We start from the raw sequence: 14755 nt of genomic DNA on the forward strand, positions 1-14755 counted from the left end.
AACAATATCAACACTTCACGTTTCCTCTGGAAAGATGAGATAGAGAATGCTGCCATAAACCTGACAAAAATCAGTGATTTTAATATACTAATCAAGGGAAGGCTACCTATTTTACAGAATACTGTTTGCAATTAAGACCGTATTTTATAATTGCTGGTATTTATGGCAAACCATATAAAAGACTATTATGTAAATTATAAATATATTGGGGAAAAAAATCGCTTAAAATAGAAAATAATGAAAATTCTTCTGAAGCAGTGAAATACAAGCTTCTGCAAGAACTGAATCCTTTGAGGGACCTGTGGACGGCAGTCTTAAATGGTATGTCCCCCCCCTTGAAAATAATTATGTACATATTTTTAAGTCTCTGCAACTTTTTTTTTTTTTTTTTACAATAACTGCTGGGAGAGGGCTACATGTTAGGTCACCTGTATTTAGCGTGCTGCCTTCTTAAGGTCTTTTTGTAGGTGTTTTGATTACTGGATTTCATATCAGGGTTTCAAAATTACAAAAGCCAAGGCACAAACAAGCAACATTTTGCTTTACTTGGTCTACTTGAAAAGGTGAGCATGGTAACCCTACATATAGGCAACCACTAACAACTTTAGTCTTTTTTTTTATTATTTTGTCTTAGAAGCCGATTATTTGGACTAAAGCAATGAGTACTTGCATTACCTTTCTCAAAAATATTCTATTAATTTTTTTTTAGGGGGAGCCAGAGTAATTCTAGTTCTGTCAGCCATAAGACATTAGAGCCAGTAGCAATTAGAAGTTCCAGCATTCAGCTTTTACCTTACTTCAGGGTTATAAGGTCTGTTTTTAACATTGTCACTGTAACTATCTTCACAGACTCATCACTTAATTCTGCTGTAATATATTTAGTAGAAAATTCAGGTTTCAGCAGCCATGCCCTATGAGATGAAAACATATGCAGGTGAATACTTAAACTGAGAACTAATTGCATAAAGAAAAACTGCTAATTAGGAAAGCTCATTACTGATATATTTTCCTCTGCTTGAGGAAATTGGAATTTTATAATAGTCTCAGTATTGAGGCTGACCTAAAGAGTAATTTTAAATAGGCTACTACAAGAGTTCTTGCTGGTAATTGCCTATTGCAAAAAGTGATATAAACATAGTGGAATGGCATTTTATAGTCAGAACCTGCCATGAGATGGTGTCTCTTACGGAACTGACAACAGAGTGAATTGACGTCTCATGCCTGGGGGGAAAAAATCTGCTAGGAAAAAAAAAACACAGCAACTGGAACTGTTTCCTTTACAGATTAAACAAAACAGCTGGTAGTTTAAGCACGATATACTTCACTTAAAAAAAAAAAAACAACACCCTGACTTTAACAACCATTTGCAAGGAGTTGCTAAAAACTAGGTTAATTTCAAGTCTCTCTTTATTTAAGGGACAACATTTACCAGCTAGGCTGTTAAAATTTAACAAGTATTTACAAGATTTATCCTTTTCTTCCCTTAAGGAAGGTGGTTTAGCTTTTGCTGACTTTTTGGAGGAGACATCCATTCACTAACACTGAGATGAAGTCCTTTCCAAGAAACACATATACACCATTAACATGAGAGCCAAAAGTAAGACCATTTTTTTCAGCTAGGCCATTTAGCACAATCCTTATTGTAGATAGCAGTCTGTAGAAAGACACTAAGAGTTTAAATATTTTCTCCTGAGACAAAGCTGAGTTACTGAAAAACACTTGTGTTACATTTTAATGTTTAATTAAGAAACACTTAAAACTTTTTAAACCATTGATGCTGTGACAGTGCAAACAGCATACAATTTATTGCTCAACTTCTGCATGGGTACATACATTAAGTACTTAAAAACCATTTTATACAGATTTTTTTTTTTGTTAAAGCTCATGTAACAGCTGGGTGAAAATACAATGATATCAATGCTAAAACACTCTGTAATAAATACAATGGAAATGATAAACTAAGAACTGTCAGTTTGTGGAGGAGTAATTACACTTGTATAAACTAATTACAGCTACAGACAAAGCTCTGAGGATGTGGTAGAGCCAGAAACCTACTACATAGTGTAAAGTACAACAAATGGCACCTGTTAACTATATGGTGCTGTTTAAAATCTGAAGCATGCTACATGAAGCTGTATGATGCATACTTATGATATAGAAGCAAAGCTTTTACTTCCATCAATGCAGCTAGTTTAAACGCACCAGAAGTTCAATACAGATGTAGTGTTGTAGAACAAGAATTTAAAAACAGCTTGTGTGCTCTGGACTTTAGTACAACACAAAAATTTGGTAAAAATAAATCAGTTTAGGGAAACTGAAACTATGTGCAAAAAAATTAGAATACATACTGTACAAAGCACCATTACAAAACTCTTTACACCGAGAAATTAAATCCTCTGAAACTCAACTGTGTACTGTATATTTGAAATCTACAAAAGTCACTGTTCATAATTAAACATTCATAATGAAAAGCAACAGCATAAAACCATGATGTGACATCTCTCTAAAACAACTAAAGACTGGATAAAGTAAAACCCAGTAAGAGGGACACATTGAAATAAATATTCACATTAATCATGGGGTGAAAGTCCAAGGTTAAAATGCAATATTAGGCTTAGCACCTTTTTGAGGGGAAAGTAGTTGACATGACCTTGAAACAAAATTTTGCAAAGGAATGAACCTTTTAACATTTTCTGATAAACATGACTAGGTGATGAGGTGCTTTGAGTTAAAGCTCTCAGTCATGAAGGTAGAAAGGCACTCAAAATACTTGGTATATTCAACCTCATCTGTCAGCTATGGGAAGTCAAACGTAGATTTATCTAGTTTTGCCTATAATATATTAAATTTACAATATTTATCTGAGACAGCTAAAAAACACCTCTATGCCATACCAAAATGTTTGGTAGAACAAAACGGATGTACTGCTAAGGCTGCTGTGAAAATGAATGGTATTTATCAGCTGATCTCCACTCCATTCTGCAGAGCTCATCTACCCCGTCCTCAGAAATGCTTTTTTGTCATAAGGGTGGCCATAACCATGTGCTCAATACACTTACCAGCCTAAGCAGGCTGACAGGGAGAAGGTTCCTAGGAGGTGGGTACAGGTGGTGTGGTCAGGAGACACGGTCTTTAAATAGTGCTGAGGTGGGCTGTCTGGTGCAAAAGGAACAGCACACCTTCTCCCTGGAACTGCCAACTGAGCCCTAACTTCTCCCAAAGACTGGATCAAACTGAATTTTCATGCTTCCATGATCAGGGTGGCTGCAGCCATAGCCTGAGCAAGAGCAGAATGAAATCCCTTACACAACAGTGGAGACTTTAATCCTGTGAACAGTGGTCAAAAAAGAATAGTCTCTGTAAAGAGTAATTCATGTCATACCTCCAAACTTGGGGTGAGAAGAGGTCTGTGGGCATATCTAAAGCAGTGGTCCCCAACCACAGGCAGCAGTAACGAATAAAAACACACTGGGCAACATCCTACTCTGCTCTCCCGGGCAACCTGGACAAACGTAGTGGTAGCTTCTCTGGTAATATTATTACCTGAAAGCCTTGAATTAGGGATTCCGACTATAAGCAAAGGTACCAGCCATTTTAAGAGTGCAATAGTCCCTTGAAATTAAGAAAGAAGTGTCTGATATACATCAAACCTGGCTGTCAAAGCAAGTTTCTTGGCTTTAAGTTTACATCCTTAAGTAGCCTCACCTCTGCAGCCAGCCCAGAACTGGGAAGCAACAGCTGTACAAAAATATATATATAATCAAATGAATATGTGGATTTGGCTCACCAGATTCCTACCACAATTCTAAGAAGTAGTCTGTTGCCCACTATTCTAATACACAACATCCAGTAGTAGTTTACTCACTGTGGCAGTCAGATTTGGCAGAACAAAATTAAGTTCAAGCTCCATAGAAGAAACAGAAAATTAGCTAGTTCACGGTGTGGCGTACACTGCAGAACAAAACAGCTGTTTACGTCCCATTCTTTCAGCATTTTCTATACCCTTGACTTTCTTCTTATTGGCAGTGTAAAAAGTAGTGCAGATTTGATGGTGAATTGTAACCCATGGTAAAAAACAACACTGATTGGAAAAAATGCTACTTATTCCAAATATTCTCACCACTGACAGGAGAATGCCACTGTCTAGTAAGCAGACTGATTCATCTACACACCATGAACAGATCACATAGATCTTAACTGAGAATTCCCAAACTTACTTCAAAATTCAGTTCCCTCTACTGGTAGTGCATTTTATTCCCCTTTGAAGAGATCAACCCATGTTATAATTCATATATATACTTACTTCCATCCCTACAATCAATAAATTATGTGCTTTTGAAACCTTATTTTCAAAGCACATCACACATTTTAGATAATACATCTTTTTTTTTGTTTTATCGCCTTTTTCCTTAGTTGTAACAAACCCACATGTCATGAGCAGCTAGACAAAGATTAAAATATGTTTTACCTGATAAATCTTTAGCATCAACAAAGATATAATGTGATTTGGCTGCATTCAAACAAACTTTGGTCGACTGGACAGGATGGGTTCTGAAATGAACTGCAAACAGGTTTCTGCTGTCAAATATTACCTCATCAACATGCTAAAAAAGTTGAAAAATGCAGTGTTTAAAGTCAAAAGCAACAAAAAATACTCTTGACAGACTTGTTAGAAAAATGCTGTTTAAAAAAATCAAAATGTCTACTGTTCATTAAAAAAGGTCTATTCCACATGTTAACACAAATACTGTACCAAATACAGTATCTGTCACTCATACTAGAAATTTTAAGGAATCTGACAAGTGATATAAATAGGACCCCAAAACATCATTATTTGTAATTCATGCTTGAAAAAATATAGAAAAAAAGCCCCCTGTGGTAACATTTAAGTTGAATTTACATTGCAGAATATAATGTTTTACTATAAGAAAACGCAGTTAACATGTAAGTGGCTTTAATTAAAAAGATTAATGATTCTTTCAGCCAATTTTATGCAAAGTTAGAATAATCCAAAATATTTTTTTTTCCCAAAAATAGCAGGTATAGATGCTGTTCAGTATCATACATTTAAAACAGGCTGAAACGTGACTTGTACCGACTGCTGAAGTTGTGTCTTGGTATCTGAGAATAGAAATCAGGTAGGCAAATATAATAGATTACCTTTTACAAAAATAGTAGTAGTCTTTAAGTATAGAATACTGCTTAACTGTTGAAATGTAGGAAAAGTCAGCATTCTGTATGTTCAAGATATTAGTTTTTAATAGCAGCTGAATGATCCTATGGCAGGAACCACAGAATCTATTTTCTTGAAGAAAAAAAAATTTCCAAAGTTGTTCTTTCCCTTACAGTGTCCTAGTATAGAAAAGGGAAAGTTTCCTGTATTTCAAGCATTTCTTGAGTCTTGGCGAGGGAAGGGCTTTCCGGCTGACAGGAGTATAAATAGAGTCTCAGGTAAGCCTGTGAAGGGTCATTCCACAGCAAACCCACATGTTTCTTCAATGGCAGTTAGCAGCTTCTCATATAGCTTGTCATAGCTTTCATAAGGAGGAATGTCTATTCGGTTAAAGCTGCAAAGAGAAAGCAACAGTTTCAATTGTTTGCAACTTCAAGCCTCACCTAGCAAAGTTCTGCTATACTTCATTTTAACCTAGTTGAAACAATGACAAGGCAATATTTAATGAGGCCAACAGCACTTCATATACAAAATCAATTTGCGGTTTTCACACCTTTACTACTCTGTAATGGATAGCATTTATGACATCAGAAAATGAAGAAACACCATTCAAAATATAGAGAGAGCAAATCTATACATGACAACGGAGACCTGAAGCATTCTTACCAGGTATGAGCTTTCGGCAGATTGTTAGTGCTGGCATCAATCTGGTGTATTGTAAATAGTCGTGGGCCTGCAGCACCTGAACATCCAGAAAAGATCCCTATTACTATTGTATCACACAATATGAAATTGCTTTGTTGCACTGTAACAAACAAGTAAATAAAGCAAGAAAAAGAAACTATGCACAAAAAGTTGAAACCATAGTCACCTAGCGAAAAAAAAAACCTCATAGTGCATATCAGTTTCTTCCCATCCACCCCCACAAAATAACCATGCAGTTATTTAAGTCACTTAAAGATAAACAATAACAAAGCATCGATAAGGCAGAATAAAATATCTGTTTTACACTGTGCACTATATAATTCTAACAGTTCTGAATCTAACTTTTCCCACCCTTCCTAAAGAAGGAAACAACGCAACTCTATCGGTCCCCATGTTATAACAGCTGTAGAGTAGTGGCCAAACTGGACAGAAGAGTCACAGATACCAACTTCTATATTTTTGTGCAATTACTTGACTGTGTAGCAATCCCCTTAATCTCTGCTAAACGAAAGACTGCAACACAGCAGCCTTTTAGACAAAGGCCAGAAGAGCTTACAAACGCCCTAGCCTTAATAAAACTGAAATTTTTGCTTCGGCAGACAGACATTTAAGAATATAATCTACAGTATCGAATCTTTCTAATGGGGATTCTTTGCTGTCAACTAGGAGTGTAAGCAAATAAAAGCGTACTGCTGTGTTAACACAACTCCAATCTAAAACCTGACAAGGTCCATGTTCAAATATGTAGGAAAGCAGGCTTGTTTTTCACAGATTTTTTTTTTCCCACTAGCATAGTCATATTGGAATATACAGTGCAGGTAAACTGGCATTACCATACTCCAAGCAGTTTGCTTCACTATACTAACAGCATTCACGTTAGCAGTAGGTTATTCCTACTTTCAGCTATTCTCAGGCCATTAACAGTTACACAGTTTGCCTGAACAAGTCTCTCCCCAGTATTATTTAAACACTTAAAGTAACTAGGGCCTTCAAAATGTCATTATTCCTGAGCTTCTAATGCTCCCAAACGTTTTAGAGCTCAAGAACAGAAGAAAAGAAAAACGAGGGCTTCCAGGTGAAGACAGGTGAAGAAGGGATGATGAAGAAGAAACTGATTTCTATAGCAACTCACTATTGTTTGTGGCAGCTATTGACAGCTATTATCACTGAATGTGTGTTCTCTCGGGATCTTCTACCTATTAAAATGGTTTGTGGTCAATGTTTCCCCTGGGCTGCTTTCTCTCATCTTGTGAGAGAATGAAATAGGGTAACTAGTGCATTAACAGAACGACAAGGGTTGCAGCCAGAGTTGCTGCAGCAGAGATCCAAAGCTCTGACTGAAGTTCAGAAAACAGGTCAATAACTAAGTAGATCATTTCTGTTGCCTGGGATGCTTGTGACTATGTTGCTCTTACAATAAAACCAGTACAGATTACTAAGTGCATCTGCTGTCAGAACATAAGAACACTCCATGTTGGTGTCTTCTGGCCGCAGAGCTGTACAGATGATGAAGGCTTGCAGAAGAGAAATGAAAAAACAGTCTTCCAGGAAAAACATAATGAGAACCCTGCTAGATCTCCACTGATCAGAAAGTATTACTAGAGAAGGAAGGAAGGAAGTGCATGATTGAAACAAGAACCATTTGCAGCTGATTTAAAAGGTAACAAACTGGCAAAAAGGGCATTTCTGAGACTGTTATTCATCAGACCATTAAAAATCCCCCTGAAAAAAGTCACATTACCGCCAACCAGCCTTATATTTAGCTAATGTTTCTATGATGTGTTTCCAAATACAGGCATTTGCAGTTACTTCTGGCAAAACATTACCTTGCAATGCCTTGAAGCCCTGCAGAGGCACTCTGGATGAGCCAGTCACAAACTGGAGAAGTCGCGCTCTCCTTTCTTCATCAAAGAATTCCACAGCTTTCCAGAACCATTTCACAATGTTGCTGTCTGGTGTACAGTGTTTTAACCTAGTATTTGCCTTCCAGTCATTAACATCGATTTTTCCAAGTCCACAAATAATGAGCTGTAAATTTAAAATATAATTAATAATTTCATAAGTGGGATGGGAACTAGGACCTATCCATCTTCCGTTGGGAAACGAAGCTGGGAAGGGTCTAGAGAAGAGGTCTTATGAGGAGCAGTTGAGAGAACTGGGGTTATCTAGCCTACAAAAAAGAGGCTCAGGGGAGACCTTACCGTGCTCTACAACAACCTCAAAGGAGGCTGTAGCAGGGAGAAGGTTGGCCTCTTCTCCTAAGCAACAACTGATAGGACAAAAGGAAATGGCGTCAAGTTGCACCAGGGGAGGTTTAGGTTGGATAATAGGAAAAGTTTCTTCACTGAAAGGTTTATGCAGCATTGGAACGTGCTTGCTGCCCAAAGGAAGTAGTTGAGTCACACCATCCCTGAAGTATTCAAAAGACATCAGTGCAGATGTGGTACTTAGGGACACGGTTTAGTGGCAGACTTGGCAGTGCTAGGGTAATACTAGGGGGTTGTACTTGACAATGTTAGAGGTCTTTTCCAACCTAAATGATTCTGTGACCATTAATACAACAACAAGATTTGGAGCTAGACAAATGATGAATTACTGAGTCTGAAAAATTGACAGATTTTAAACCAAAGGAAAATTATAACTTCTCACTAATATTAGGCGATGTAGAAATACAACATTTTTCTTTATGAAGAGCCTTACCTTTATACACAGTTTTTCAAATTATCTTAATTCAAACAAAAAATTCAAACATTTCATGAGCTTATATGAAAACATCTTGGCCTGTCAATCAAATACTAGAAGCACAGATTCTTCCCCATATGTGAAAGTGCACATAATTCCAATTTGAATTCAGTACTTCTTTCCGGAGCAAAACTAAGGGTGCAGTTTGGCTCATCCAATTCTGGACCCCCAGAAGTAATTTTATTGTTGTGATACCATACAGGTAATACAAATAAGATTTCTCCCCTGAAGATGAGCTTTTGGCACTTCTAAACAGCGAACCACAATGGATTGGCTTAAGCTCAGAAGGGATATGATTATAAAGACGTCTGCTTGTGACTAACAACACCAGACCTTCACCACTTCTTCCTCTGTCTGCAAAACGATTGTGGATTAACAGGCTGGATGGCTGGCTGTTGTTGAATGAGAACATTCAGGATTAAGGAATAGCACTCACTGACATTCTAGTACAGGGAACAAAAGAAAGCATTAATAATTTACCTTGTGGCCATTTTATATGGCAAGAAGCTCAGCTCTGCAGCTGACAGACTGTATATTAGATTTCAGTTTTAAAACAAGCGTGAGATCTATGGGATTTGAACTGAGATGATACTGTGTGGATGCTGATCTTGACATTTTATAGCACATTTGTTGGTGACAGCACCTTTCCTTACGCTATATTGCAGGGCCAGTTTAGTCTGGCATAACTCAGCTCTGCAAAACCACATAGCTGTCTGACACCGATGTCAGTGCAGTACACTGGAGGGGCTGGGAACAAGGTGGGAAGGAGTGACAGAGCATTTTCCTGGCAGCACTTAAAATTAATATCATGAAACTACACTGTGAGAAATATGCACCACTGCCTCTGCTGGAGTAACACTCAGTGAAATAATCCAAGGTCACTGCAGATCACACTCTATGGGTTCAGCAGGTTGTTTTTTTTTTTGTATAGGAGAAGGTCTCCTCATCTACCACTTACACAGTTGCTATGAAATGTCACCTTGAGAAGCACTCTACTAATTCTCAGTGGAAGATGCATGCTGTCCATCTCAGAGACTGCATGACCTGGTAACCTCTTATGCTAACTGTATTTCTTGTATTAGCACACCTGCAAAACCTCTAAGGCACTGGGGATACAACTTCACATGTTCCTTAGTCTCAAAAGAATGCCTCGGGCTTTTATTATTACACTTGATGACATAACATAACATTAGTGTACTGACCTCTAACTCTTTCTCATCAAATGTCTTCAGCAGATGTTGTGGGATTACTTCATTAAATCCTTTCTGTAGAGCCAGAAACTGAGCTTCAATTCCTCGTAAAAATCGCCAGTTTACATAAAGCCTGCAAGCAAGTGCAAATTGGATTTGTGAAAAATGTATTCAAATATAATAAACCTGCAATTTATTCAGCCAAAAAAATGGCCTTAGTAACAGCATTATGTAACAACAAAATTATTGCACTACCATTTAGGAATAAAAAAAACACACCATAACAATTACTTCAAATAAGTACCTGACATATTCCTTTTTGTTTTCTTCTGTCACTGGGATGCTTTTGCCATTGGGTTTCAGTTCATGTTGAATAATTTCCCCATATGCATTGTGTTCTACACAGAATGTATGGTCTAAGACTCCTGTGATATCATTCTCACTGGTGGAAAGAAATAAGTAAATGACTCAACAAAAATATATTCTGCAAATATATTACAGCCATAATACTTTTGACAGACATCATAATTTACTTTTTGAGTAACATTTAAAATTACTGCTTCGAAGCAAGAGATGAATACACATTTTCGTTATATTTTAAACCAATTATCAAACTTCCAATGTTATATTTCGGTAACATGCTGTTTATAATAGGCAAAATTAATTAACAAATTTATGAACAACGGAATACTTTACAGCTCAGTAATCTTTCATCCCCTCCAGATTTGAATACTTTGAGCATGTTAAGCCTTTAAAGAAGACAAATTGTGCGTGTAAGAAAGACGTTTCTTAAATCTGCCTGAGCAGGAGATCAAAATATACCTCATCTCTTTTCAACAGGATTTAGGGACATATATCATGTGTTAAACAGAAAGAAATCTAACATTGTAAAATATAACGCACAGTACATACAGTATCCAAACTAAGCTGTTATGAAGATCAGGGTCAACCAATTCCATATCATCCAAAGTAATTGGCTTTCCTAGCAACTGCTTATAGAAAGGCAACGTGAAGCCCCCGTCAATATAGTGTCCGTGAAATACAGCCATCCCCATTATCCGTCCAACAAAATGGAAATATGATAAGTGTTCCTAGAATTGAAAGAGACTAAGTCATTCAGCTAAACAAGACTGCTAGATTGTACCTGCTGAATATTAAACAAAATTTCAATAAAACGAAAAAAAAAACAAACCCAAAAACATAGCCAGAACTTTTTCTTTTTTGTTTTTGTACACAGTACATTTAGTATATTGCTTCCAGTCCAGAAGTCTTACTACTAAGAATCAAAACAAACTTAATTTATCCCAAAAGAAACATAAATCGACATCTTAAAGAAAATTAAGAACACATTTGGGAGGTTTCTTTGATCAGTTCTAAAAATAAATTATCATATCGCACAAATTCAGTCTCTAGTAATACTAATGCGAGAATTAGATTCTTAAGTCTAGAACATTCTCTGCACGTATTTAATTTCTAGGTCACAAAACTCCTGTTGCCAGTCATACCGGGTTAACTGCAGAGTCTGGGTTGATTTGCAGTGTATAGATATCATCTCGGGAATATTGGAAGAGACCGTAATATGGATTCAACATTTCATGTGACAATAGGTAGAGCCACTCCCTGAAGAAAAATAATAATTTATAGTGTACTTTAGACAAATGCATTCATATACTAAGAATATCTTCAATCTTTTCAAAATGAAGTTGGCTATGAACATGTTTAGATAAGGCTGAAGTCAGAATTATTTTTTACTGATTCAGTTACTGCGCAGCTCCTGACAGCCAATAGAATTCCTAGAATAGGTTTAATATACGAAGGATCTCTTCATACAATTAAAAAAAGTTCCTTTTTATAAAAAAGTCAAGAACAACCTCACAGACAACTGACAGATTTTAGCTGCCTTCCAACTGCTAGTTCTTAAGATATTGCTTCAAACAGTAGTGGTAACTTGCAATAAAGCATATTTTTGATCAAAACTCTGCTGTAAAGTTGAGTGTTTAGTGGTGTAAATTCTCAGATACCAAAGGCTTTACTAATCAAAAACAAATAGTGTAATTTTGATAGATATCAAAAGCGCGTCTCACATATGTGATAAGCCTCTGATGCAATCTGTAACATGCATTTTGATTTATTTACAAGGAATTAGTGTTTTTTGACACATTTTGCCTTTACAAAGATTATCTGAAAAATATATGCATGTCAGAAGAATAATCTGTTACTGAAATAAATATATATATATATTTAAAAAAAAACAAACAGGGCTGTTAAAAGTCTAGTCTTGGATTCAGAGCAGTGTAGCTGGTGAGGCTGCGGGAAGAGACAGAGGATGCACTGTTTACCTGGCAACACCTCCATAATCAAGGCCTTCCTCCCCACGGAATTTTATCATTAATCGTTTCCACAGGTCTTTTGGCCTCATCTTCATGACTTGCCTGTAGGATTCCTGTAAATACACAACACATTCTTTTATTAACTGCTATTTACAGACACGAAGAAGCTACTACCGTTTATTAGAAATGAAGGGAGTCTCAGATTCTAGGTCCAAGGGGGATACTATTTTCCTAGATACTAACCACCGTTCCTCCGATCACAGACTGCTACACAGTTTTCTATAAATGTGATAATGCTTGTCAAATAAAACAGATATGAGAGAAGAACCACCTCTAAACTTCCAGGGGTGTACAGTGATCATAATATTTTATATCATTCTAACATAACTTTACCCCCCCCAAATCTGTGTCAGTAAATTTTTGTTTTCAAAAAAATAAAATAAAAATTCATAATAATGAAAATGATAATTTTCACTGCTGTACAGCAGCATTTCCCCCCCCCCCCCCCCCCCCTTCTTTTTCAGTTGATTATGAAGTGACTTGACAGTCTCCAAAGGGAAGGCCAACACAAATCTTTCCTGGCTGTAAAAACGGTGACAACACAGCGGGCTATCATGTTTGTAGGTGGGATAAAAATGCAACAGGGACGGGTGGGATGGCTGATTAAATTCTCAAGACATACTGTTCTTCAGAAAAAGTCAGTGTATTATAATTGCATTTCATCAATTCAGCAGAATTATTCTGCTGAGCAATCTCACAAAATAAAACGTAAATGACTCAATGCAGACATCTTTGGTCATTCAGAAGCCTACTGAATGCATAAAATATGTCTGATTCTGCAAAAATATCAGCCAGAACTGAGATAGGTGCTAAGCAATTTTAACTCCAAAGATGAATATTATTCAATAGTCTTTTTATTTAACTTACAAAAACATCAAAGATCTTTTCAGATTGTTTAGTTTTCAGATTGCAACATCCCCTCTGTAAGAGACACTGTCTTATAGTGGTGAAAGAAGTGAGGAAAGCGTCCACTTCCAATCACAGGGAAAGCTTTCCTCCTTTTTCTTCTTCTTCACAGGGTAAATACTTCTACTTTACATACACAACTGTTCTGATCGCACACGCAAAATGCTTCCTGTCCCCATATACCACAGATAAAATTTATAAAATTTCAGCTTTAACTCCAGGCTTCAACATTTCATCTACCTGAATGACTTCTTCAGACACTTACGGATAACCCTCCTCCCCTTCCCTCAATGTTAATAAATAGGTCAAGTTCTCAAATTACCTCAAAAATCTCTTCCCTGGAGACCTCAATACGACAATGGCCAGCTTGAGGTTGCTGCTGTGACAGCTCTTGCCTCAGGATCTTGAGTTTCTGCACCAGGTCTCGCTTGTACCTTGGCACAGTGAGACACTCTGCCTCATCTGGAAGCTGACACAGGGACACTACCTGCTGCTGCTGCTGGTGCTGCTGATCTTTAAGTTGATTCTGGCGGCTAGAAACAAACACAGCTGTTTGCAGGTATTCCAGTCATACGTCCCCTGTTTTCTTCAGATGTTTCTTAAAGGTTAAGTTTTTGTAACTGAACTACTTACATTTTACTATGATTATTACTGTGATTACACTAAAAACATTCTGGTCCAGTAAAAAATAAATTCAGAGAGATTTTATCCTGACTAAAGACATATGTTTCTGTCTATCTTGGCAACTATCAGTTGTTTTTAGGGTTTGTTATTTCTATTAGTACTACTCTACAAAGTATGTAAAAGGTTACAGCACTATATAATAAGGTATTAGCCATACAATTTTACTACTAAGCTGCTGACACTGAATTTCTCAGATACCATTTCCATATTTCCCTTGCATGTTTTGCCTTCCTCCATTTTAAAATTCAGGGGTCTGCCAAACACTATGCCTCTAATCTACAGTCAATACCATAGTCTGTTTTAAATGGCTTGTCTGAAAAAGAGTAAGCTTACAAAAAGATGTTTGTACTGGCAGCTTGGCAAGGACCTTGTCCCTTGTACCTGGCCTAGTCTGGACCACAGGAATGTGGGGAGTTCACATGTAACTAATTGGCACAGATAAACAAGTATTTTTACTAGCAATTCTAAGAGATTTTGTAAATCTAAGTTCTTACTAGAGAAAGAAAATTTATCTTGAGCAGAGATGCCCTCCCTTGTGTCATTTCTTGTAGACAGTGAGTGGATATTTTTGTATTTCAGTATGACGTCTCCAAACAAGCCAGGATAAAAGTTGTATTTTACATAAACCGTGGGTAAAAAATAATAACAACAATAACAACAACACCTCTCAGTGTGGGATACATGATAATACCCTAAATTTATTGGATAAATAGGAAAGGTCACAATTTAGAATTTTTTTCATTGGAATATATATTGTTTTTTGCAACATAAGGGACCAAAAATATTAGATAGGACCACACACAACTTTAATATATTTTACATTTTCAGTCTGTTGCCTGTTTTGAAGCAATGTCTACTAGAAAGCTCTCCTGGCCAACCAAAATTCATTTCCAGCAGGCTTTCACCAACTTGATGTGGTTCCAGAGTACGGTTCAACGTTATTTGTGCTACCTGCATGATACTTT

The 14755-nt window shown here is 36.8% G+C and overlaps 1 protein-coding gene across 3 annotated transcripts in view; it reads right to left on the reverse strand.

The window, feature by feature from the left end:
* Positions 1–330: 330 nt before the first annotated feature.
* SMURF2 (SMAD specific E3 ubiquitin protein ligase 2) overlaps positions 331–14755 on the reverse strand; it is a 66339-nt gene continuing 51914 nt past the window's right edge. For all 3 annotated transcript variants that reach the window (XM_083805362.1, XM_083805363.1, XM_083805361.1), the window contains exons 11-19: positions 13429–13639; positions 12150–12253; positions 11316–11430; positions 10723–10901; positions 10115–10252; positions 9823–9943; positions 7705–7906; positions 5840–5915; positions 331–5567 (exon numbers count right to left, since the gene is read on the reverse strand). In XM_083805362.1, the coding sequence (XP_083661488.1) occupies positions 5468–5567; positions 5840–5915; positions 7705–7906; positions 9823–9943; positions 10115–10252; positions 10723–10901; positions 11316–11430; positions 12150–12253; positions 13429–13639 (1246 nt within the window). In that variant the 3' untranslated portion in view covers positions 331–5467. The remainder of the gene's footprint in view (positions 5568–5839; positions 5916–7704; positions 7907–9822; positions 9944–10114; positions 10253–10722; positions 10902–11315; positions 11431–12149; positions 12254–13428; positions 13640–14755) is intronic.

The sequence above is a fragment of the Anser anser genome, assembly GCF_964211835.1.
Source record: "Anser anser genome assembly, chromosome: 19".
NCBI lineage: Eukaryota > Metazoa > Chordata > Aves > Anseriformes > Anatidae > Anser > Anser anser.